Raw genomic sequence first — 27,307 nt, forward strand, 5'->3', positions numbered from 1 at the left:
TGTTGTTTTGCAGTGCGATTTTGGGCACATAGGTATCATAATTGCAGCATATTATTTTTTTTTCTTTTTTGAGATGAACATAATTGTATTTGAGTGGCCTGTGTTTTTGCCCTGCAAGCGATTGTGCACCATTGTGCTCACTTGACGCTTTTGGCCTATTTTTAGTACTGGAAGATGGGATAAACACACACAATACCAGAGAGGGAAGTAATGATGGATGTGTTGTGCTGATATGTGTCCAGTTCAGTAGACTGAGACTGGACATGGCTGGAGTCGCTCTCACTTTTCTCAGGAGAACTAAACGCTCAATGATGTGTGTCTTCACACAACAGGACGACACCAAATATTCTTTTTCTTTTTGTCTTTATTTATTCTTGTTTGGTTGTTAGTAAAATTGTGCTTGCAAAACTAGTAAATATTAATCATAAATCATAGTTTTATGTTGGCCTCTGGCATATTCCATGAAGATAGTAATCTCTAGGGTCCCAAGACCCTTACAACCTGGCAACATAATGAGTAAATATTCAGATTTTCTGGAATTTTTCTTTTTTTTTTGGAATCGTCTGAGAAAAATGACATGGCTTATTCAAAATGAATTGGAACATATACATGTATTGAGATTGACCATCAATATTTTGAGAAGGTTGAGCACCCCCACCACCTTCAATGACCATTACTTGAAAAATAATTTAAAACATACTTAATTTGTTTAATAGTTGGTACTTTTTTGTGGAATTGCTTCTTTTTGTTGTTGTTGTTGTTGTTGTTGAAGACTAATAACCCTTCGTGCTTCCTCAGTATCTTGGTTTCTTTGTATTTCTCAAACTTTTGTGGAATTTTAAGCACATCTTTGGAAATCTCACACGCTTGTTTGTGTTTGTCTCGGTAACATTTATAATTATACACTCCCTTATTGCCCTTTTCGCTTCTTCGGTTTCTTTTTTTTCTTACATGGCTGCTGTTTGATTGAAAACACAGCATTGCAGATTACAGTTTGTATCTTGCCTGAGTTTACTTTACAAATCAAACCTCCTGCTTGATGGTGCAGCTGAGGTTGCTAGGCAACTGTGTGAACCGGGTGACAGCTCATAAAGTCTCTCAACATTCTAGCTCAAAATTCCAAATAGCTCCGCAAGATTATCTCGAAAACATCAAAGATTCTTTACCGCCACACACCTATTAAACAACTTCAAATGAGGCACCATATTTAAAATCTCACTTGATTTAGGAGTGCTTTTCTTCCTTGAGGCTGGTACTTTTAGTCTTTTTCCATATTTATCCCAAGCTGTGAATAAAAGCATTTTTGTGTGCTTAACTTTACTAATCGTATTATTGAGATTTTTAAGAACTTGTTAGTAATGTTTTTCACATGAAAAAGTTTCATCTAGAGAAATGAATCATACCAATGCGCAATTTGAACTCACTATAATTTATTTAAAAAGTTACATATTAATATGAATATTTACTAATTAAAGTGAAACAATGGCATGCAGCCTTCAATTTCTTCTTAATTAAATTACTGGCATAGTCTTCAGTGTATGATTATTAGATATAATGCATTAATAGCGATTCAGTGCTGTCTGAGTTTGACTGAGATGCAGGCCTGTAATTAAAATTAGCTGTACGGTTTTTCTTTTTCAGGGCTAATGTTGTTCATTTTTGATTGTAGAACGCTTATTAAAGCTCTTAAAATGATCCAGCCAAGAACATTGAGTGCTTTTTCCTTTTTTGTTGTCAATATTGTTGTGTAATTTATTATCAGCAACATAGACAGTGGCAGGTCTATTAGGCAGCATTTACACTACAAGCTTAATGATCCAAAATGTGTACTTATTTTTGTTTGTTTGTTTTGTCCTGCCTCTTAAGGCATAATCAACTGTTTTTGAATTAATACCTCACCATGATGGACATTTTGATAAAGAAGTGCATTCAATCATCATTCGAAAGCAGCCACCTATTTGGTTTCAGGAATATTAGTTTTGTAGCCAATCAATCAGTCAAACAAACAAACAACCAATCAGCCAATAAAAAAAGAGCTATTTGAATTGCAGTGATGTAGACCAGAAGATGCATCTGATGTTTTCTGTGTTCTGTGCTTCATTACGTTTAGGCTGGAGAAGGAAAGGTCCCAGGCTCATGCACAGGCCCAGGCAGAAGCTCAAGCCCTGGTAAAGGATGAGGTGAGCAGAATCCTTGCATTAGAGAGAGCCAGTGCAGAGGAGAGCATCCAGAAGGCCATACTGAGAGAAAGAGTCACCGCTGAGGATGAAAGACTGCAAGCTCAGATATATGTGAGTGAATCATCAAACACAAAACTGCATGACTATGTTCTAAACAGCTAAGCACTTAAGCTTTTTTCACACTGCACATAAATCTGATTTCCAAAACTTTAGGAGTGAAGTGATGAAATCTGATCTGTTTGTTCAGACAGTGTAGTCAATATCCGGTCCATCAACATTGGTTGCTGTAGTGATGACTTAAGTGCCAAGAGACATAAGAGTCATTGTGGAAAGACAGACAGCATAAGTGTCAGAGGTGTAATTGCATTTAAACATTCATCAAAATGCTATGTGTGACACTACTCACTCATTTACCATTCATTACACAGTTACTGCCACATATAAATGAGAAACTACTGTGCATATGACATTATAATCACATGACATTGTGTCCTGCATGTAAAAAAGTATTTGGAAACTCTATCTGACTGGATTCCGTTTACATGTAAGCGTTTGGAAGATGCTTTTTAAATACTTTTATTTGCTAGCACCATGCTCTACTCTTTGAGCTAAAGGAAGAAAGAAGTGCTATTCAGTGTACAAACAACTAAAAAGATTTAAGTCGGCTATGCCAAAAAAAATCACATTTTTGCTGCCTGTCTGAACAAAGCCTTTTTAATGTTTTTCAATATATGTGTGTGTGTGTGTGTGTGTGTGTGTGTGTGTGTGTGTGTTTGTTTTTGTGGCATATTTGCTTTATTCAACACTGCATTAAAAATATAGCAGCCTCTAAATTCATTCTTCTCAGAGTAACCAAACGGGTACGAACATCATTTCACTACAGTATGGACTATCTGTCTATCTGTCTATCTGTCTATCTGTCTGTCTGTCTGTCTGTCATATTAAAATAATTACAAAATTATTTTATTCCAGGAGTTCATGTTTGGACCTTATTCCACTTATCTATCTCATTCACATCCATCAAAACATCATCAAACTCTCACATACACACTAAATTACTTCAAAGAGTCGCACAAGCACATAGAATAGTGTGGGAATGCCTTTATTGATAAACTTGTTAAACGTCGTCTTTCCATTCTTTGCTAATCCAAAAGGAATACCAGTGTGTACACATACCAGTGTAAGGTAATTTTATTTGCAGGCAGCTAAATTGCCCTTGTAAACACATTGTAAGACGAGGGGCCCCTCCATTGGTTCTGACAGGGCACAGATTATTTGAGCATGAGGTATATAAAAAAAGAGGTTCCCTGGAGAACTGGAGCTGTTTACAAACGTATGGTATTGATTACATAGCTCATTTCACACAGTCATCTCTGTAATAGAAAAATGAATCATTTTTGGGATGAGGGTGAGATGTGCTGTAATTCACGGCTGGAAGGAAGGTGTGTATAAGAGAGAGAGAGAGAGAATTGGGAAATTGTCAATAGGAACGATGGGTAAATCTAAGCAATGCATGGAGGAGGAGGTGGCTCGAGGCATTTTGTGTGTAGGAATGTTTTCCCCATGATTTGTTGGTGCTGGTCTCATTTCGGCATTCACCCTTTGAAAGCCTGACCACAGCAGTAGGACACTCTCTTTCATATTTTAACTGACTTTAGACCATATCTATATTTTGAACAGACCAGCTGTAGCTGAAACAAACACAAATATGGATCCCAGCAGCCCAGAGAAACAATCCATTCTAATTCAATCCCTACCAATTGCAATACAGTATAATACACACAAAACCATCAGCAGTTGTGAGTGAGACCAATAATGAAGCATGCTTGAGTAACAAATTGCTGGTTTATGAGTGTAACTCAATATTATGGGTTTATCAAGAGTCAGACTGTCATATATGGAAGCTCTTTCTGCGCTGTCCTTCAGCTCATTATGGAGGCTACACTTCCACTTGATATCCACAAGCAGAATTGTATATTCTGTTTTGTTTTGTCACAGTTATGTCTGTGAAGTAATCTACACTTTTTGTACTTTTGGTTTATCTTCAGAAAAGTCGATCTTTTCCACAATTTTCCATCTGTTTGTCCATCCATCCATCCAAACATATTCTGTTGGACTGTAATTTTTATGATAATGCTAGATTTTATTCAGAAACATGTTTACATGGAATATTTTAGAATGCATCACCCAAATCTTATGTCAAGTTGAAATGCTTTATTTTTTGTGATATTGACCTTGGGTTTGCCATGTAAATAGCCTTCATCCATCCATCCATCCATCCATCCATCCATCCATCCATCCATCCATCCATCCATCCATCCATCCATCCATCCATCCATCCATCCATCCATCCATCCATCCATCCATCCATCCATCCATCCATCCATCCATCCATCCATCCATCCATCCATCCATCCATCCATCCATCCATCCATCCATCCATCCATCCATCCATCCATCCATCCATCCATCCGGGTGTTTCTAGTCCAGAATAAGCTGCATTGTAGATGTTCAGTCAGAGGTCTGACTATGCAAGTCTTCTCAGGACATGTAAAATTGCTGTCTTTATAATGTAGCGGATGTTTAAGCTTAAGACATTTCAGATCAGTATTTTATTGATCTGTGATGCTTTAATTATTGTATGTAATTGGTGCTTTGCAGTGTTTTGCAGTTTTCACTGTTCTGCAATCATTCAGGAAATGGACATGTAGGTTTGAATAAATAAAATGGATCAATGAGGAAACTAGACGTCTTCAGAGATGACTTTTCCTTTCAGTTCAAAATGAACACTCATGGAGAGATAAATTAGTTGGACAGGTTCTTGTCTTTTCCTCTTAACAGAAAATTTTCACTCCCGGACATCATCACACACATTTCATCCCTCTCAATTTTGAGTTCTTTTTTGAGCAGAGCTTTTTTAATAGAATTTGAAGGGTTATCGCCAGATTCATGCCGCTTTTTCTCATGTAATCATCTGTTCTGACAGTGCTATCATAAAACTCTTTTCTTTTATTTCATTTTTTTTCTCCTTGAAATGATTTTTTTCCTTGTGAAAGACTGTAGACTAACCTGCCTGACTCCCATTGTAATCTCCCGGTTTCTAGGGACCTTCACACTTGTTTTTCCCATCCAACATTTTTTGACTTTACGGCATGGCTAGATGCCTTTTAGCTTAGCAGCATGTGTGTAGGTCAGTAATTTTTGCTTGAATTAAAAAATTGATTTACACATCACCAAGGTGACAATGCATTTAATAAACATAGCACACATGCAAGATATAGCGAGTTAATCAATGCATTATTCTTTTATAACGAAGTAATGTTCAACCTGCTAGTAATTGCAAATTTAGTTTAAATTGCCTCCAAAACATCAATAAGTGTTTGAAAGTCTTTGCTGGGGTAGTACATGGTTCTGCTGCTCTCAGCACACTTTGAATAGATGGACCTTTCAAAGATGATTTGTTAAGTCCTTTGTCCTAGCAGACCCTTCCTCTGACTGTGTTTCTGCCTGACTGCAAGGCGTTCAATCATTGAACATCAATCAGGCTTTTGAAATGCATTCTTACTGCGAGTAAGAGCCGCAGTGCCACACTTCAGGGTTTCTGCAGTTTGCTTTACAAATGCATTAGCCAGGCGGTGTACTGTTCACTCATGGGACGTTTACACAGGCCAATGGGTTCTTACGGTATTAGTCGTATTCTCTTGGGTTTGAGCGGTCTAAGCAGAGGCAGGTCATTTGGGCAGCAGGATTGCCTCGACTTTGTTTTTAGACCTCTTGTGATGCCTAAATGTCTTGCTGGTTCACCTTTGTATCCTGATAGTAACTTATATTTAGTGGATAAAGAAAGCAATCTTTATTTTTCAGTCATTTGTTGGTATTCAGTATGTATCTCTTCATTCACTGAAATGGCAAAAGATGTCTTGATGAAAAATTTGTAAATTTACTCTACCATTCAAAATTTGGGGATTGGTTAAAAAAAATAAAAATAATAATTATGTACGCCAAGGCTGCATTTATTTGATCAAAATACAGTTAAACAGTAATATACTGAAATATTATTACTACTTAAAATAATTGTTTTCTATTTTAATATGAACTCTATTTTAATATGTTTTAGAATTACATTTTTCCTGTGATGGCAAAGCTGTCATTACTCCAGTATTCAGTGTCACATGATCCTTCAGAAATCATTCTAATATCCTAATTTGCAGCTCAAGAAACATTTCTAATTATTAAGAGTGTTGACAGCAGTTGTGCTGCTTAATATTTTTGCAGAAGCCATGATTATTATCATTTTCAGGATTCTTTGATGAGTAGAAATTTCAGAACAACAGCATTTATTTGAAATATAGACTTCTTTGTAACATAATAAATGTCTTTACTGTCAGTTTTGATCAAATTAATGCATTTTTGCGGAATTAAAGTATTTTATTACTAAGCCAAATTCAATACAGGGACTTCAGAGACCAAGATGCAAATGAATGTTTACATAAGAGTTTTGAACCAATTCACCTAAACAGTATATCATAAATGAATGAAAATGACCAAAAATATTGCAGTTTTTGCAACACAAGACAGGCTTTTAAAATAGTTGTCTTGGCACTTTCATATTCATAAGTTACTATATAGAGGGATTTCCATACAAGTCTTAACGACTGTAGGAAACTTAATGGTGCATGTAATCATCACTGTGTTGCATCATTTTATGTCATCAACAGAATTGTTGCCGTTATATTGTTAAATAGATGGTTTTAGAAATCGATTTTTGGCAACCAAATGAAAACCACATTTCCGCCTTTTGCTTCTCAAAGACGACAGGAGACTAATGCCTGAGAAACACAGCTTTTATTTCAAAGGTTGTGAACTATTAAGCTGACCAGTGCAGCTCTATGAGCATTTTATTTTTCATCTCCTCATTCAAGGAGATATCGATCCCTCTCTCATCAGAATTCACACTGTGCTCTGGTCTTCAGACACTGTTTGTCACGTACAATAGCACCGCTGAGTGCTAGTGCCAGCTTCATTCTCCGGGAACAGTCTTCGCATGCCCAAATTAGCCTCTCCAATTATCCCGCCCCAGCCAAGAGCTCTGAGGTTGCTGTTCCGATGGTTGTCTTTCTTTGAGTCTTTGCTGACTCTACCTGAAACCATAAATAATTTTCCTCAAAGCCCACCAGCTTAGAAACAAAGCTCTGTTTTCTTCAGCCAAAAGACCCTGAGTTTTGCTAGATTTTGAAAGCACTTGCAGTGTTCTTGTTTTGCGGTTCTGGATTTTTGTTTGGTGGACACAAGAATGGATTTTATTTGACATTTGTAATCTCTTCTGTTTCCTTAGATGTTTTGCTATAAATTTAAACTCGAGTGTCATTTTCCCAATAGACCTGTTGAGTATATCGAACTTGCTCATTTTTAGATGTATTGCAATGACTTTTTGTGATTTCTGCACTCTGGCGAGAAGTTCTCGTGTATCTCTTCAACCATACATGCTGTCAGCGATTCTAGACATTAATAAACTCGTCAAGTCTGGTAGTGTTTGGGTTTCAGTGATTCTGGCCCTCTAGCGATCTTTCAGGACAGCCAATCAATCACAACGCATATCATTTCATTCAGACACTGGCAAACCCTGGGGCGAACATTTCAATCAAACGCAGAGTCATCAATCTGCAACCCAGTGACTGATGCAACTTATTCGATGGCTGGCGACGTGATTTGTTGAGACAAAAGATCAGACAGTCTTGCAAAAGCTCCTGAAATGTGTGCCTGACACTTTCTCACCCGGCAAATCACAAGGGATTGTTGTTTTTGCAGTCACCGAAAAGTGTTTAGAAATTATCTGACTGTAAACCTCTTGCAAATATTTAACACTTAACTAACACTAACTAATTAAAAAAAAGCAAGCACAAGATAAAACAGTTAAAATTCATTATTGTGGTAATTGTTAAGTGGGCACTTAGTATTTTTAGTGTTATAGTATTTTTCTTTATATTTTCAATATGGCAATTTTGACTTGAACTTTATCAAAACTTAATGGTTTACTTTTTGAATGGTGTGGATATTTTCTTGTACAATTAGTCATAATTAATGTATTCATTTTATTGATTACTATTAATTTATTATTTTGTTTCCTACTTGTATGACCGGAGTCTTCATTTCATGTGACTATATGATTTTAATCTTTTTAATGAAACCGTATTACTTTAATTTTAGGTGACAGTTTGAACTATGGCTGAACTTTTTTTTTTTTTTTTTTTTTTTTCTGATCTCAAATTGAGTTTTCTGCTTCCACAATCAGCTCTACCTATTAGAGTCTGCAGATGTTTTTATTTGATGGTTGGATGGGCTGCAGACGCCACCTCAGTTAAGCTTGTATTTCAAGAGCACAAATTTCCCCCTTTCCCAACCTCTCTCTCTCTCTCTCTCTCTCTCTCTCTCTCTCTCTCTCTCTCTCTCTCTCTCTCTCTCTCTCTCTCTCTCTCTCTCTCTCTCTCTCTCTCTCTCTCTCTCTCTCTCTCTCTCTCTCTCTCTCTCTCTCTCTCTCACAAATCTGCGTGCTTCAAACGCTGTCACATTTTAGATACAGCTGACTGGCCCTGACTGATAATACCCCACAATTTAATTTCCCAGGTATTAAAGAGGACTTGCTGGTTTTTGAATTGGATGTACTTGTTGGTGGTATTTGGGAAGGACAGAAAAAAAAAATCCCCTCTTTGCCTTGCTCAAGAGGTCTGAGAAATGAGTTTTCTCCATGTTTTCAGTCTTGAGTGAGATAAACAGGATGTTTTGTGTGTATGTCCTGCAATATGAATGGAGATGGTGTTTCTCATGCGGATATGCTGATAAGTTTATGTACCTTTTTGAAAAGATTTTCAGCATTTTTAGTAGATAACACATGTTTACATATATCCCACAAGACAAAATAATACGTCAATTTACACTATTCTGTTCAAAAGTTTACATAACCTTGGTTCGTAATCTTGTTTTGCCTCCTTGAGCATTAATGACTTTTTGCAGCATTTTTGTGACTGTGTAGGAGTTGTCCTGAGTTGATCTCAACATCAAATAACTACTGTAGGGATGATTAATGTGATTAAATGTGAAGAGGATGCTGTGTAAAACCCAAGAACTTGGTGGACCTGTTGGGTTTTTGTTCTTGGTGGAAAAAAAGGGTGGACAGATTGACTGCTCTGGACAAACTACAGGCTCACAAATGTCTGCAAACAGTCTCTGATTCTTGAAAATATATTAGGAATTAAGGGTATGTAAGCTTGAGTACAGGATAATTAGTTTAAATTAAAATGATGAAGAAAGGTGAAGATATTATGTCTTGTAGAACAGTGTTGGGGAAGGTTGAAGCACTTTTTTAATTTTTGTTATTTTTTTTATACATTGACTCCAATCTCAGACCTCTATCTATGCCTCTCTCTATCTGTGTGTGTGTGTGTGTAACCTTTATAGGCAATAATGCACCAAGACGAAAGTCAGAACAGAGCTTTTTATACATATAAATAAATAAATAAATAAATAAATATATAATTTCTGTAGCATTATTTTGAGTTTTTTCCTGTAAATCTCATGTAAAGCATGAAACTTTATATCAAATAGCTTTATCATGGCAGTACATGCAAACCAGGATCTATGCGCCAACTATGGATGCTATTTGTGAATCTGCAAAATGATGTTTTGCCAATGCAGTGAGGTAGGTGTTTTAGATTTATGGTAATCTAAGACCAACTGTATATGTTCAGCATGTAAATACGTGGGTGTGTGGATGGCTAGTTTCAGTTTCAGTAAATTAGGCGTGTAACATACAATCCCGTTTCGTGTGTGTGCTTGTTTTCTCTCGTCTCCTTCTCGGCTTGGGCTCCCTGCTGATTCCCCCTTGTTCACTGAGTTTTGTAGCCTTTGCTGCCCACCTGCAGTGCCAGTGTTCTGAAACTGGCCCTAATTGGCTGGGTCTCCGGTTGGCACCAGTGCCCGACGCTCACCCCGGCAGCTAATTGGCTCTGCCGGCCGCCCGTTTCCATGAGCTTCGACCAGGGTTGGATTGATGGATGGCAGCAGGTGTCAGGAAAGCTGCTTTCTGACAGAGCAGCTTGTGAAGTCAATTTACAGCCCAAAAGGCAACAGGAGGGTTTCTGCATGTAGCCGTGCCTCTAGAGAGAGAAGGTATTTGAAAACACTGCTATTTTTAGACCTCATTTTAAATCTCGAAACTGACTTCCCCAGTTATATAAAATGAAGAAAGAAAAAAAAAATCACTTTCTTGGCAAAGATGGCAGAGCTCCTGACAGACTGAAATAAGTGGGATATAGCTGTTATGATCTGGGCTTTCCTTATCCACAGCCCTAATCCTTGATTATCACACTTCATTACGAGAGTAGATTTGCAATTAAAGTTCGCCGGAAGCATTGTGAGCAGTAGAATGAACAAAGGTGTATTTTGACCTGGTACTGAGGTGAAGGACACTGAATTAAAGACAAAAAGTGGAACATTGACGCAAAAATGAAGAATAAAGTCGTAGTCCGTTTATTGCACGGATTGCTGAAATATTTGATTCTGATTGGTCAATTTTAGAATCCAGTGCATAAATATTTTGTGTAATGACCACAATATTTTATTCTAATCATTTTTACTTGGTTTGTTTTTTTCTTGGTTTTCCGCTCCGCAGTCTCTTTTTCTCGCATAAAATAATTTAGCTCAAAATCAATAATTCAAGTCCATTCATTTATTAATTTATTTGGTAAGTGGACATTTAATAAGCAGGATAATGTACACTCAGACGGTCATTATAGCAAAATAAACTCTTTCAGGGTGATTTAAGACCGCTGCTCCCCCGTCTGGGTTCATTTTGTGGTAACGACCGGCCAACTGTACATTATCCCTTGCTAAATTTACATAGTAAACATGATTGAACATGCATCTTTGGGTGAAAAGGGCTTTGCTCGGATGTGAATGGACCAGGTCATGAGGTTTCTCCAGATGGACAAATGCCATAATTAGGTTTCCACTAATGCCCATATTGACATTGGCTTTATTCACCCTTGATTCATGTTTTTGGACGTGCTGCTACCAGCTGCCTCAGTTTCATTTTGTTTCCTTGTCTGCATTAGCAAAATAGTAAAAAAAACAAAAACTTTTTTTTTTTGTTGTTTTTTTTTTGCAAATGAAGACAACACTTTCCACGGTGAATTGAGGCACACTGATAATTGCTCAGAGTTTGGTGAGAGCACAGCCCTGCTGTTTATCTGCCTTTAATTGGGAAGATGCCCAAATGTGAGCACAGAGAGAGCGGCCATGTGGGAGTTACTGTCCTGCCACCGGTCACAGATCTGCAGTAGAATCTTTTAGCACAATCTAAATTTTAACTCCCACTTTGTGTGTGTGTGAAATTGTATCTCTCAGAATAACCTGGAATAAATTATGTTCTGAGTGCTTTAGTGGGGGGTTTGTGCCGATGCTAAGTTGTTTTTGGTGGTTTCTACGGCATTTCTTGACGTTAGAACTCTAAATTTCTATGACGGGGATCTTCATTTATTGTTTGATCTCAAACACATTCAGCACGTTCAGCAGGAGTATCCAATTAAGTTAGCTTCGACCAAAGCGGTATACCAGCGGTGTTAGCGAACATCATGACGCTGCCAAAAGTGGTGTTTAAATGAATATGTAAATATTTGCTGCTCGCTTTCCTCTCAATAACAAAATAAACACCACAAAAATGACAGTAGTGAGAAAACAGCATTTAAGAAAGCGTCTGAACCTAGCGATGTGAATATGTTTGTGCAATTCTGCACTCCAGTCAAGTCACGTCATGTTTATTTGTATTAGGGCTGCCCCTGACAAAAGGTTTTTCTAGTCGAATAGTTTAAGCCATTAGTCAACTAATCGTCCATTTATATTAATTTGATTGTTTAAATAATTATTGAGGTCAATACTAAACCATAACGAGACTTTAATATTTAGTATCTGCCTTTAACGTCTGCAACGTTTGGTCGAATATTAGGGGGTAGCCCTAATTTATATACCACTTTATAAAATATGTTGCTTTAAAGCAGCAGTTTTACAGTATTACACATGAAAAAACAGTATCACTTTCAATTAGAATTACAACTTCAATTTCTACCATAAAGCAGCTATGGAAGTGAAATAATACCAAATGTTTTTGAAACAAAAAAGCTTGTTGAATTGCACTAATTGAAAATAATATGCATTGGATTAACCGTGCTTGCATTTTAATGCATTGTGTTTTTAGGGCTTGCATTTTTAATGGGCTGAAAATTCATCATGGTTGTATTATGTAAGTTGTGAATAATTCAATTCAAAACATTCACAACATTAAAAATTCAATAATCCATTTTCACCTTTCAGATTTCACTTCCAAAATATTCATTCTGTTTAAAAATACAAGCCTATAATATTCGACAGGCAATTTTCGGTCCGTTTTATTTCACTTTACAGATTCGCTTCCACAAAATTCAGTGGTTCAAATTCGACAGAAAATTCAACATTTCGCATCCGGGAACTGCAGGTATAGCAGTAGATTACCGATTCATAACTTCCATCTGAAATGACGTCACTATAGGTCAGTCATTGTTTTCACTTGAAGGGCCTTTATTCAGTGCAAATCAAGTTTTTTTTTAGCAAGCACCACTAATAAAACATCATAGAGGTGGTGTATTATATAAGAAGAAACATTATACCACACTGAAGTAATCTACTGACTTCTGATAAAAGTGATAAAAGAAAAAAAGGCCAGTTATTGTAGATAGAAATGGTCAAACAAGGTTCACCTTGAACTGCCATGGAAATAAAGTTGACTGGGAGATACCAAGGGCAGCCCTCCTTTACCTAGAAAGCCCCAGTGGACATGAATATGTAAACAGCTCTATCTCATTACAGTACTGCCTGACTGAGGTCACACACACAGAAGTCATGCGATCACCATCAGCAGGAAATGCAAAGGCAACTGCATGTCTGAAGGGCAACCACACTTCTCTTTCTCTCAGTTATGTATCTCAATTTTTTTCCCTTGACCCTCTCTCTGTCTTTGTCCTTTTCCCTTTCTCTCTCCCTCTCTTATTTGTCCCCTCATTCCCCCGAGGGAGAACTTTATTCCAAAGGCAATTGTTCAGCCTTTCAGGTCCCTCCGTGTGTCCTAGAGTTGGATATTAGAGAGTGGGACGCTCTTTTGTTTTGTCCTAGATCCCCGCTCTATTGTCTACCTCTGCTCCTCTCTGTCTGCAGGGGTGTCTCTTTCCTCTTTATTCGGCTGTTCTCTCTTGGTGGTAATAGATGGCTTAGTCCTCCTTAGAGAGCGCGCTCCATGAACGTGACTGATGATTTGATTTCCCCATGGTTTTGCCCATATGGCCTCAGCAGAGATAACACAAGCTGAAAAGTGCTCTAGCCATCAGTTAATACCTCGGGCTGCTGATCAGTTAATTAATCAAACTGTATGATCAGGTTGGTCCGAGCTTGACCCGTAGACTGACAGCTGGCCTGGCACAGACAGTGACATGGGCTCTAAACCTCAATGATACGTACAGCCATTTAACATATGGGAAAATTAGGATACATTTCAAAAGTGAAAGTGCCAAATTTTGTGCTCAAATTCAACATTTTTGTAAGTCCGTTCACGTACATTTTAATTGTGGCTTAGACAATGGTCTAAACAGCAACATTTTATTTATTTATTATTTAATTAAATTCAAAAAATGTAAATTGGTTTATGTAATTTATTTAATTAATAATTATTTAAATCATAGCTGCTTTATTAAAATGAACTTAATTGAAATGGAGTACATTGTATAATTAATACACAGATATTTTTATTAAAGGTATAAACATTTAAAAAATGTATTATATGTTATTTAATTTAACAATATAATTAATTGTTATTGATTTATACATACTTTATAAATAATATAATATATTTTTAAATAGGTTTGTTCATTTATTACTTTTTTTCATTAAATTTTTTTTTTTTTTTACTAATATTTCAATGAGGTCTAACACCTCGCCATCGCATCACAGACAGTTTTTGCTGTCCTTCATTTTTACGGCAAGGGTAAATTAAGCATGTAATTTTGCAAAATGTCACATTGGATTTATACAATTCATGTAAAAAATTAATTGTGTCCTGGCTGTTCATGCTGAAATCACATTACCTACCAACCAACCAACCAAACAAACAAATAAATAAATACAAATATTATGTTTATTTCTAGATATGAATGTGTGATGGTCGTGTCACGTGCGGAAGGGGACAAAACTCATTTGGGCCTAATTAATTAAACCTTTTTTTATGAAATATGTAACCTACTCAAAGTGGCTTGTTTGGTAGTCTGATGGCTTGTGTTAATCAGAACTAGATTAGAGTACACAATATTTCAATGACAATATTCCTCGACCAGATACTAATTTTGATGTATCTGTTTATGAGCAGATCTGGTGACTGTCAATTCATATGGATTGGATGGAGATGCTTTTTGACAGGTGGACAGAGGAGTGCGTGCATGCTTGTGTGTTTTAGGGCACTGGATCGATCGTGGTGTCAGAGTACCAGGTCGTTCGTAGAGTGGGGGTCGGGATGTAGGGCACCAAGTGTGATTGGGAAATCTTTGTATCTGGTCCCTTTAATAGTAAAGGACAGGCCTTCTGGTTCGCTGCTAATTTGATCTTTGCTCACAGAAAATGAGGCCCAGACACTGGCAGGACAGTTCATTTTTTTTCTCCTGTCTCGGTAGAGGACATGTCCAGTCCTACACAGGGGGCCAACTCCTTCTGCCTACGCTAGAATGACCTCTGACCTCTGTTCAGCATCCTTCTCAATTACTCACTGACCCTTTCTGTCATAGCAGCACAGACTGCTGGGTAATACACTGGATTTCCAGACACCTTTAAGCATGATTCAATGGATTGTCCCATGTGATGAAGATGTTTTGTTTGAAACCATGTGAAATCTACCATATTTGCATGTTGTCATGCATAAATCGACCTTGTTAAAGGTATGTTGTGGTGTTATCAGCATTGATCCACTCTAAACAGTTTAACTGGATATTAATCATACTTTTTTTTAGAAGCCTCTTTTAAACTCTGTTTCCAACCACACTTACCTGCTCAAACAATCACACATCTTTTTCCTACAACATACACATTTACACTCTCTCATTATCACTTTTATTCTCATTCTTCTCAGTGCCAATTAGATCCGAGCAGGCTGGCTGTGACCCGACATTTGGCCTTCGACCTGTGCCTGCTGGGCAGGTGAACTCTTGGCACACTGCGAGTTTGTTCTGGCAACTGAGTTCCTGGTGATGGATGCCGGGTGCTGAGTAACTCTGACCTTGTTCGGTTTGGCCGTCGAAGGTCATGGTGAAAGAGACAACGTTTTTAACAAAGAGCTTTGATTTGTTGTCATATGTGTGGGTCTCTGTGGGCAATGCTTGCTTCATTAAGAAGAGGGTTGAGCTGCCTAAACGTCATTGTACTTTGCGTAGGAGAGCAAATGACAAAGCAGGTGAAATGAGGAGTAGAAATGGAGGTAGAATTATGGAAATATGAAGAACGAGAGATGTTTTTAAATCTCTCCCTGACTCAGCACATGCTTTTACCTGTTATGTCAGAATGTTCTGCGTGAGCTCAAACTCTCCAGCACTTGGCTAATTAAAAACATTGCTCTTCTTAATTATTCAGCTGCAGCTAATTGATATTCAGCGAGACACTTTTCGTTCTAAACGACCCGTTTAATTTGACCATGGGGTCTGCTGCGGTGATGCCGAAGTCATCCTGCCGTGCGAGACCGGAGATTGTGTGGGAAGAGGCAAGCTCGCAATTAATACAAAGTTTTTGACGCATTATATCTGTCTAAGTTTTTTGGAGTTAGAGAGCTGGAGGAAATGCGGCCCATCTGTTGCTTTGGGCCGTGCTGAATTCTCGCTTGGTGGATACGGCATGATAAATGTCACTGGGCATCTGTTTTTATTGCTCATCTCACAAAAGATTCCTTTGTTGATAGTGTTTGGTTGTGTCTTTAAAAGAATAGTTTATAGTCAACTTAATGTGTGGCACTCTTGGTGTCTGGCTTGTACTTTTGTGTGTATAAACAAATTGGAAATGCATTTGCTGTTATTTCATTTTTGTTGACACGCTTATGGTGCTGTGCAAAGACATTAGATTGAAAATAACCTAGAATATTCATTTGAGTCAGGCCATTAGCTTTTTATTTTATTTTATAATGGGTGTGAGTGGGCAACAACAAAATGCAAATATTGTCTCAGGGATGGCAGTGTTTTTAATCGGTCATATAATGAGAAATCAAATTTTCCTAGATCCTTTGGAAATAAAATGGTTCGCTGCACTCTGAATTTATTATAATAACTTTCAGAACTTCCTTCCTGTTTTATCAATACTAAGCAAACTTGTTCTGAACTACTGCCACAAGTCAGATGAGCACTTGAAGCACAACTTCCCACATTCACAATGTCTATCAGCAATGTCTATTTGGTATTCAAAACTTAGTTACAGTGAAGTATAAAGATTAATTTGGACTATTTTTCAGATACTTCTATTCTTAAACATAGGAATATAAAAAAAGATGGTAAATAAAGCCACACTTTTTGCTGTCCCTGGCTGTGTGTAGCACCTGCAACTCTGCATTTCCTTCTGAAGAATCCTAATGTTGGAAACTGGGCCCAGAAGGAGCAGTGTCCCAACGCCAAATGTGATTTTAAAAACTGAATGTGGCTAATAAGGCCAGTGACTTTTTCAGAATATGCAACATTATATATGGCTCAAATCAAATCCCTCTAAAACCAAAGACATACAAAATCTTTTGTAGAACGGTTGGATTGCAGTGGATTACTGTGGGTCACTCTCTCTCTTCGTCCAGATACATGTCACGAGAGGTGTGACTTGAATGATAAATCACTCTCATTGTCCTCCCTTCCATCCTCCCCATTTTTTGTTCTTGGTGTTTGTAGTTTCACTTTCATTTCTCAGCCTCCCATCCCACTCCCTGTTCTTCATTAGTGGGATAATAGCGAGCGATTGGTCATGTGACTCAGGGCCCTATGTAAGCAGTGTAATTTGATTATATGACCTGCAGGAGACTGAATGAGTGTGATGTGATGGAAATAATCCTGACAGTCTGTGTGACTGAGCGACAGAGGGCTGCCATATGCCCCCATGATTCATTGAATAAAAAGGGAAAATCCCTGCGTGCGCATTGGTGGCAGTGCCTCCCTGTCCTTTAATTGCTCATTGGTTACGCTTTCACTGCATTTGCCTACTGGTCTGTGAATGCAGCTGCTCCATCAGTGTGTGTGTGTGTGTGTGTGTGTTTCAGGCTGAAGGTCAATGGTGGTAGCTGCATTTTTTTTTTTTTTTTTTCATTGAAAATTTGGAGCCATAATGTCTCCTTGACTGATTACCCACAATGCTTCTCGCCCACGCAAGGGCCTCGATTGGCTTGCAGACTTGAATGTGTCTGTGTTTGTGTGTGAGTGCTGGAAGGGAACAGTGCAGAGGTCAGATTTATTCTGCCAGAGGGTTTGGACCTCTTCTGTCGAGGGCTGTGGGTGTTTTTGGAGAGCAGTTCTGTCCGTCTTCACTGCTGCAGGTGTGGGACTTGATTAAACTACAACTGTGTGTTGCTGTTAAATCGTGTTACACACACTATCAGAAAAAATGGTACAAAGCTGTCACTGGGGCAATACCCTTAGATACAAAAGCTAAAAGGTGCTAGTATGTACACTTAAAGTCCTAATATGTACACTTAAGGTATTAATAAGTATTTAAACATATTATTATGTACCTTGAAGGAATTTAGGGGTAAATAAGATACAAAGATGTACCTTTTCGCTTTTCTACCTTATATTATTTTTTTATTTTTTTATGGATTTAGTATTTTTATTTATTTGTACATCAAGTTAAACTAAATCAAAATGTTGCCTTAGCAGCCAGCTAAAATAAAATGTTTGTTTTTTATGTTTGATTTTATTTCAGTTAATGTTCATTTTATTTCAAGTAACATTTTTGTAATGTTTTTTTGTTCATAAAATCCCTGGTAAGAGGATGAAAATGTTAAGTTAGCAGTTTTTGCTACGGCAAGCATCACTAATACTATTGCTCATGCTTTGGGTTAGGGATTTTTTTTTTATGCTGCAAAACTCTTAACTGACGAGCGTAAATTCACACATATGATTTAGGAGTGGTGTGCTATTACATTTTTAAGCCGTTAGATTTGAATTTTTTAAAAGAGCAAGCCATAAAAGGTCTGGGGGGGGAAATCCAGTGAACTTGCATGGAAGGATGGAACCAAACCACATTAAGAGACCATAATATCAGATAAGCAAGCAACTGACTTGAAAACCACCTAGCAACATGAAAAAACAACAACTCAGAGTACCTTTGCAACCACTTAGCAATGCCCTTACAATGACCTTTAATGCCCAACCAAAAAGCAAGCGACTGTTTTCTGCAGAAAAATGTCATTTTCAATAATGTCATGTGGTGATATTACCTTTCCCATTATGAAACGAATGAGAAATTTGCATGCGTGAGAAGATGAAAAAGTTTAATTTTCTTTGGGATTATTAACACTTCTCAGTGACCTAGAAATCACGGCAGACTTACCTGCGGGTTTATAGATATACGAGTGAGTGAGAAGTTCATCAGCCGCACTGGCCTCCATGAGCGCTGGGGTTGAGCTCTGATGGAGATCGCTCCGCTCTGATTAGATTTAGATTAGATCAGATTTTCAGGGTTTATGTTTTAGATGAGATTTGTTGTGAAGAGCTCCTTCTCACCTTGCGACAGTGTTTGATAACAGAGATGAACGTGCCGTCTCTGTGTCCCTGCACTATAGCAACACCCCGCTGCTTCACACTGCAGTCTTTGTGTTTGTCTGTGTGTGTGTGTGTGTGTGCGCTTCAGCCTTTGAATACTGAATGTAATTATAGGAACTTCATCGTTAAATTTCTGTTCTCTCTTTCTCTGTCCTTTTTCTTTCTGCTCCCTCACTCCAGCAACTGGAGAGAAAGGTAAGGCACAAGAGAGGTTTGATTTATACATCCCATATCTGTCTCAACCTGCTTCCTGCTGCAGTACTGCATGCCTAAATATACTATACCTCTCTCTTTTTGTGATTTACTGCTGAGATTTTTTCTAATCATCATTTTTCTTTCATTTGATGTCATCTTTTTGCCATTGTGTTTCTACACCAGCGCAGAAATTAATTTTCATTTTTGTTTCATTGTTCATATGTAAGGAGCCACATTATTTAAATGTGCAATGGGACACTTTTGCTTACAAAATAAATTAATCATTGCTGAATGTGAATTGCTCAATCTGAAAACTATTGCATGATGCTGCATCCACGCTGCTACATGTTAGTTGAAGTCCAAGATGACCAGCACAACATAACCAAAAAATGCCTTTAAAAAAATATTTGTACTTTTTTTCTGTAATTTGTGAAAATTACAATTTTAGTTAATAAAATAAACATTTATTACATTTATATTTTAAGAAATTTATATTTTAAATAATTTATTTTTTGAGTGTTATTTTCTTATTGATTATCTCATTTATTTTCTTTTTCCATTTTTTTTATTTCCTTCCAGTGTTTTTATTTTTATTTTTTTTAGGATAGGAAACTTTAGGGGGAAATTAAACTAGGAATAGTAGAACCACAATCAAAAAGCGATTTGGAGTCTGTTTTCAACAGTCCTATACATTTTGAAGGCACAAAAGGCAATAAATAAAAAATTCAAATGAGTAAACATGGCTGTCAGCATACTGCATCTCCTCTCTGAGTGTGTTATAAATTAGTGAGGGTCACTTCTAGTAGCTGAAGGTCAGGAGTGACAGAGGGGGAGAATCATGTGCGATAGGACAGAGAATCACGGATAAGGCCATAAAGATTTTTTATTCTTCCACTGCTGATGTTATCGCTTTGTCTCTTCCATTCACACACACCAAGCCTCTAACACACAAAGAGGTTTCCAGTGAACGTTCCCACATGAACCCTGTCATGAACTGATGCCCTTGGAATAATCAAAGGTCTATGTCATCTCTCATAATGCCAGCAACCTGAGGCCATACTCTTCAGGGTAGAGAATATCTACTGTGCTGCTATGTGTTAGGACTTAGATTAGTTATGATTGTGCCTGAAGAAATATATTCAAGTTATGTTAAAAGCTCCCTTCGAAATTTAAATTAAGCCATCATTTACACACACTCAAGTTGTTCCAAAACTGACTTTATTCCATTAAGCAGAAAAGGAGAAATTTAAACATCTTTTACAAACAATAAAAGTAAATGGTGACCCAATGCTACAAAGCTAAAAATAATTTAAAGGGGTCCTATTATGCTTTTCCACTTTTTCAACTTTAGTTAGTGTGTAATGTTGCTGTTTGAGCATAAAAAAGATCTGCAAGGTTACAAAGCTCAAATTCCACTCCAAAGGGATATATTTTTAACAGAATCCACTTTCCAAGAACCACAACGTGGTCATAATGTTCCTCATTTAAATAATCCCTGCCCACGGATTGCACAAAAAGGGGACGAAGCCTGGTAAAACTGCGTTAGAGAATAGTGTTGTCGCTATGTCAAAGAGACAGTTTTTTCCACTCATTTGTTTGACCTTCCTAAAGCTGACGAGAGTGGTTAAAATTGATTTTTAAAGACTGTTCCTGAACATTTATAACCCCAACATTTATATATGTGCTGCACATTTTTTGGAGAGCAGTTTTCTGTTGCTTTTGTAAGCTCTTGCTTTTGTAAGACCGTTCACCATTTAAACATGGTTTTGTAATCGATTACTGTTTGTATTACCTTAGTTTTCTGACAGATATCATGATTAAATGGTGGATAACATCATATCTATAATGTATAAGAAAATTACAAAAAACTTGCCACTCTGAAACATCCTTTGAAATCCGTGCTGTGCATGAAGTACGTTCTGCACAATGCTCTTGTTCGTTAACATTGTCAGGGTCTGAATCGGGCTCGAATTGGTTTGAAATTGACGCCAAACTTAATATTTACACTAGAGAAGAATTTGCAGTTATGGAGGGGCGGGACATTTCCCAAACGCGCACTACGCGGTGCCAATCACAACACACTGGGCCAGCTAACCAATCACAGCACATTTGGTATTTCAGAAGGAGTGGCTTCATCTAAATCGGCGTATTCGAGCCAGACAGGGGAGAGAGGTGCTGTAATAATGTGAAAAATAATACGTTTTTTTGAACAATCAAGCATGAAAACATATTCTAGTACACCCCAAAAACAAAATCAAGACTTTGTAAAACAGCATAATAGGACCCCATGAAGGTGCTCAATATGACCGATGTGCTGTAATATGCTATAGTTTTATTTTGCATTTTTTTGTGAGGAAAATACCAAGATTTAAGTCATATATCACTTCTAGTCAAGTAGGTTTGCATATTCAAATGTGATGTGTTCAACTTTTAATTGTTTTAAGAAATTGCTCAAAACTTTATTTTTATGAAATATTTGAATAACAAATATGAATAATATTCTAAAATAAAATATTATAAAATAAAATATTATAGTGTATACTATTAGTAATAATATTTAATATTATTATAATTATTATTATTATTAGTAGTAGTAGTATTTATGTACCATGTATTATTTTTGCTAATTTGTATGCATTATGTTTGTTGCATTTTTGAGTTTAAGAAAGGTGGAAGATAAATAAAATTTATTATTATTATTTATTACATTTATTTCTATTCTTTATATAAAGCTATCAAATTACTTCAGAAGCTTCGAATATAACGATCAAGTCATATTGCCAATTGTTATGTTATTTCTAGGGTGCTTTTTGTCCTTTTTGGAGCTTGACTGCCCATTTACTATCATTGTATGGAAAAGATCAGCGTGAACATCCTGCCAAGCATTTCATTTTGCTGTCTGCTGATGCTAGAAACTCTGTGTGATGTTATATTGAATGCAGTTGCCTATGTGTGTGTTCTCCACAGGCTAGACAGTTGGAGGAGAGAGACAAAGAGCTCCGGAAGCAGGACGCCTTCTACAGAGAGCAAGTGGCCAAGCTGAAGGAAAGGGTATAACCTATACATTATCCACAGTTCCTGAATAGATATATATATATAGTGATGAACGCTAAAGCACTACATTATTATTAACGATATTATCGAATACGATATTCTACGAATTCTCAACAGTAACTCACTAATGCGCGGTGCAGCTGTCCTGAGCTATAGAGGTAGATTGTGAGTCAGACTGTCTGGTGTTATAGAGGCAGAGGTGAGACAGGCTGTCTTGCTTTACAATACCATGGTGAGGCAGGTTGTCTTGATCTGCAGTGTGCGGCTGAGGCCTCTCTGCAACCTTGCTCACTCATTTGTTGTGTCCTCAAACTGACACCCTCCTGCAGCTCATGGTCAGATCCTCCTCTGAGCCTCTGGGATGGGAGGCGTCCACCTTCCCTCACCTCAGATTCTTCACCCTCAAAGGACGTACACGTACTGAGCTCCCAGAAGGGGGTGTGAAAGTGTGTGCAAAAATGGTAGATATCTAGTGTTGACCCATTTTAAAAGTGTAGGTTGTGTGTGTCCATAGGTGTCTCAAAGGTTTAGCCCTCAGTAACCATCTCTTTGTGCTTTTTCAGCTCATCTGCAATTCACATACTTTAGCATTAGCAAAACACTAACATGTCTTATTTAAATTTTATGGAATTAAATTGCAGAATCTTTCGTCTTTCTAAGGCCACATTTACACATAGCCGGGTATTTAGAGAAACAAATACCCCCCCCCCCCCCTTCCGTTTTCAATAATAACATCGTGCACACAACATCGTTTTCAAAAAAGTTGTAATTTACATCAGCCCGCATAAATACGCCATCGAGCGCCATCATAACTATGCCAAACCTATGGGTGGCAGTGAAGGGAGAAGGATAAAGCCACGCAAGCCAATCAGAATCCTCAGAGTCGGCAACAACGAATAACACAAGCGACTTCCTAGGGCGCTTACATGACGTTGCATAATGTGACGTTTGAGAACCTAAAACCCCGTTTCTCCCAGTTGACACCACAACACAACCGGCGCTATCAGAAATCTCCACTTTGGCCGGAGTTTTTAGGAATAATCATTTTCTGTGATAAAAACGGGGTTTTCGTCTAAATGAGAGGCCAAACCGCTGGGAAATATCTGTGTCTTCCCTTTGTGTAAACGGGGCCTAAGGCTAATTTGATAGCTAGCACTTAAGGTAAAAGTATACATATGTTTTTTCAGTTTCAGTTTTTTCTGTGAAATTTCCATGAAATAGTTTAGGCCGTCTAGACACAACCTACGTATCCCAGCCTAAACGCTCTTGATAAATTATTTGTTATTAAAGCATACATTCACAAACCACTGTTAAAGGGATAGTTCACCCAAAAATGAAAATTCTGTCATCATTTACTTACCCTCATGTCGTTCCAAACCTGTATGTGTTTCTTACTTCTGCTGAACACAAAATATAATTTAAAGAATATGGGTAACCAAACAGTTGATGGACCCCATTGACTTCCATAGTAAAAAAAAACAAAAACCTTTACTATGAAAGTCAATGAGGCCCATCAACTGGGTGGATTCTAAATTAAATACCTCTGATTGGCCATTGCGTTCAAGAAATCAACAGATACATTTGTGATTTATCTACATTGCTCAACATGTGAATAGAATGTTGTATGTTGTTGCTCAATGTTGTAAATAGAAACCTTTAATGCTCTCCAGAATGCAAACATGCACACACACGAGTGTCTTACTTCCTGAACCCGCGCTTGCCCGTCAAATCTTGTCCCACACCACACTCTGTTGCATCAGGTCTCTACTTGAAAGCTTCTGTAACGAGTGATTTACTGTAACTGCTTTTTTGTGTTAGTTTGTACACTATAAAGGACAAGTCTGTGGTTATCGACAGCATGCCACAAATGCAGTCCATAGAATCTAGGTTAGAAAATAACCCAGAATATTCTTTTAAAGCTCCATTAATTCAGTGATTAGACTTATACAGTGTCCATGAATCTAGCTGATCTTGCACACCGAAGTCTCTCTGTCTCTTTACAAGGACAGCTTTCACGCCATTTCAGCTCTGCATGCGGAGGCGTTATTGATCACTCGCAGCTTCATCAATCACTTATCGAGCTCTGTTCAATATTCCCGGCACTGTGTCAACATGTACACAAACACATACACAGACCTCACCCCTTCTGAGAGAGACACACTCAGCTGAACACTAGTGTGTCTGAGCCCAGTTGGTTTGTGAATCATGATTTGTTGGTTAGACATCATAAATACAAGAGAGTGGCATAGAAAAGAGTAGGGAACATATACAGTATATGCAATAAAATGTACCATCATATTCTTTTCTAAAAGAACCATCAGATGCAGATACTGATAATAAATTATTATAATGATAATAATAATAACAATAACAATAGTACGTATTTAGAATAAAATATTTTGTTAAATAAAAATATTGTATATTTACATAATTATATTATGTATATTTCATAAAATTATGAAATACTTATGTAATAATAATAATAATATTGATCATTTTCCTAGCAAAAATAAGTATGTGTAATTGCATTATTCATATACAGCTCTGGAAAAAATTAAAAGACCACTGCAAAATTATAATTTTCTCTGGTTTTACTAGATATGTGTTTGGGTAAAATTAACATTTTTGTTTTATTCTATAAACTACTGACAACATTTCTCCCAAATTCCAAATAAAAATATTGTCATTTAGAGCGTTTATTTGCAGAAAACGTCTGATAAGTTCATATTCATTTTTAAACAACACAATACTAATGTTTTAACTTAGGAAGAGTTCAGAAATCAGTATTTGATGGAATAACCCTGATTTTCAATCACAGCTTTCATGCATCTTGGCATGCTCTCCGCCAGTCTTTCACATTGATGTTGGGTGACTTTATGCTACTCCTGGTGCAAACATTCAAGCAGCTCGGCTTTGTTTGATAGCTTGTGATCATCCATCTTCCTTTTGATCACTTTCCAGAGGTTTTCAATGGGGTTCAGGTCTGCAGATTGGGGTTCAGGTCTGGAGATTGAGGTGGCCATGACAGGGTTTCAATCTGGTGGTCCTCCATCCACACCTTGATTGACAAATACAAACATGCCCGATTCCAGTCTTGCTGAAGCACCCCCAGATCATCACCGATCCTCCACCAAATTTCACAGTGGGTGCGAGACACTGTGGCTTGTAGGCCTCTCCAGGTCTCCTTCTAACCATTAGACGACCAGGTGTTGGACAAAGCTGAAAATTGATGATCTGGGGGTGCTTCAGCAAGGCTGGAATCGGGCATGTTTGTATTTGTGAAGGACGCATGAATCAAGCCACGTACAAGGTTGTCCTGGAAGAACACTTGCTTCCTTCTGCTCTGACAATGTTCCCCAACTCTGAGGATTGATTTTTCCAGCAGGACAATCTCCATGCCACACAGCCAGGTCAATCAAGGTGTGGATGGAGGACCACCAGATTGAAACCCTGTCATGGCCAGCCCAATCTGCAGACCTGAACCCCATTGAAAACCTCTGGAAAGTGATCAAGAGGAAGATGGATGGTCACAAGCCATCAAACAAAGCCGAGCTGCTTGAATGTTTGCAGCAGGATTGGCATAAAGTCACCCAACATCAATGTGAAAGACTGGTGGAGAGCATGCCAAGATGCATGAAAGCTGTGATTGAAAATCAGGGTTATTCCACCAAATATTGATTTCTGAACTCTTCCTAAGTTAAAACATTAGTATTGTGTTGTTTAAAAATGAATATGAACTTATTTTCTTTCCATTATTTGAGGTCTGACAACACTGCATATTTTTAGTTATTTTGACCAGTTGTCGTTTTCTGCAAATAAATGCTCTAAATGACAATATTTTTTGGGGGAATTTGGGAGAAATGTTGTCAGTAGTTTATAGAATAAAACAAAAATGTTAATTTTACCGAAACACATATCTATATATAGTAAACCCAGAGAAAATGATAATTTTGCAGTGGTCTCTTCATTTTTTCCAGAGCTGTATAGTGGTGTGTATGTATGTATGTATGTATGTGTGTGTATATATGTATGTATGCTTCCTTTTTGAAGCTTGAAATCTCTGTTCATTGTAATTACGTGAAAATGAGTGACCAGTAGGTTCATTTTAATCTTCTGTGTAACAATAAAAGAGAGAAAGAATGTGGCTATATATAAATGTCAGTGTCGCACATCATTTTGGGAACCACAGGATTGTGGTTTTCCCTAGCCTTTGGTCTCTAACAATACCAGCTACGAAAAAGAAAAAAGAGTGAATGAGAGATACAGAGAGAGAAGAGAATAAAACGCTGATATATATTACATGTCTCTTTCAATTCAGTTTGCTCGTTTATCAGTGGCCTGCGTGTGACAGCCCGTCACAGCTCTGAGACGACTACCACCTCCAGCCTACTTATTGCCGTGGCCACTCAAATTGCCTCTGAAACAATATCTATATATGAACCGCACGACGTATATATTCGCCTCAGATTTTCACTCTGTAAAACAATCTCATATTTCAACTGACCGCTCTCCTCTTTTTTTCTCCATTTCTTTTCATTTTTTTGTCTACTCAATTGCGTTATCAGAAGTTTTGTGTCTTTTTTTCCTAATGCTCCATGATAACAGTGGAAAGTCTGAGGTGTTGAAGAAAGCTGCTAATACAGTGATTTTAGCCTGATCAATGGAATTTAAATGACCTCAAAGGCACTTAAATGCAGTGGCTTGGAATGGATGTTAGCTTGCTCATAATTAGACATTCTTATGATCTGCCTTGATAATGTGTAAGAAAAGCATAATAACATTGATCGCTTACCAAGCCAGTCAGGCTTAGTGATAAAATTCCCAAAGTGCATTGCACCTGTCAGTCAGGTGCAAACTGGTAACAAGAGTTGGGAATTGTAAGCTATTCTGTTCTAATCCCGTCTCGCCATTCCCAGTCCCTTTATGATTAAATTAAATTCTGTTATCATTTTTTTAAGATGCAACTGCCCTAGTCTTATCTTTATGCTAAACCAAAAATACTAAACTAACACTAAACGAACACAATACTAAACT

At 37.4% G+C, this 27,307-nt stretch overlaps 1 protein-coding gene across 5 annotated transcripts in view; it reads left to right on the plus strand.

Annotated features, from left to right (window-relative positions):
* The window catches only part of chchd3a (coiled-coil-helix-coiled-coil-helix domain containing 3a), a 67,362-nt gene that overhangs the window by 19,649 nt on the left and 20,406 nt on the right, over window positions 1-27,307 (plus strand). For 3 of the 5 annotated variants that reach the window (XM_079868258.1, XM_079868261.1, XM_079868260.1), the window contains 3 exons: window positions 2,111-2,291; window positions 19,205-19,219; window positions 22,187-22,270. In XM_079868258.1, the coding sequence (XP_079724384.1) occupies window positions 2,111-2,291; window positions 19,205-19,219; window positions 22,187-22,270 (280 nt within the window). The remainder of the gene's footprint in view (window positions 1-2,110; window positions 2,292-19,204; window positions 19,220-22,186; window positions 22,271-27,307) is intronic. The other 2 variants (XM_079868259.1, XM_079868262.1) reach the window with 1 other exon arrangement.

The sequence above is a fragment of the Squalius cephalus genome, assembly GCF_949319135.1.
Source record: "Squalius cephalus genome assembly, chromosome: 4".
In the NCBI taxonomy this organism is placed as follows: Eukaryota; Metazoa; Chordata; class Actinopteri; order Cypriniformes; family Leuciscidae; genus Squalius; species Squalius cephalus.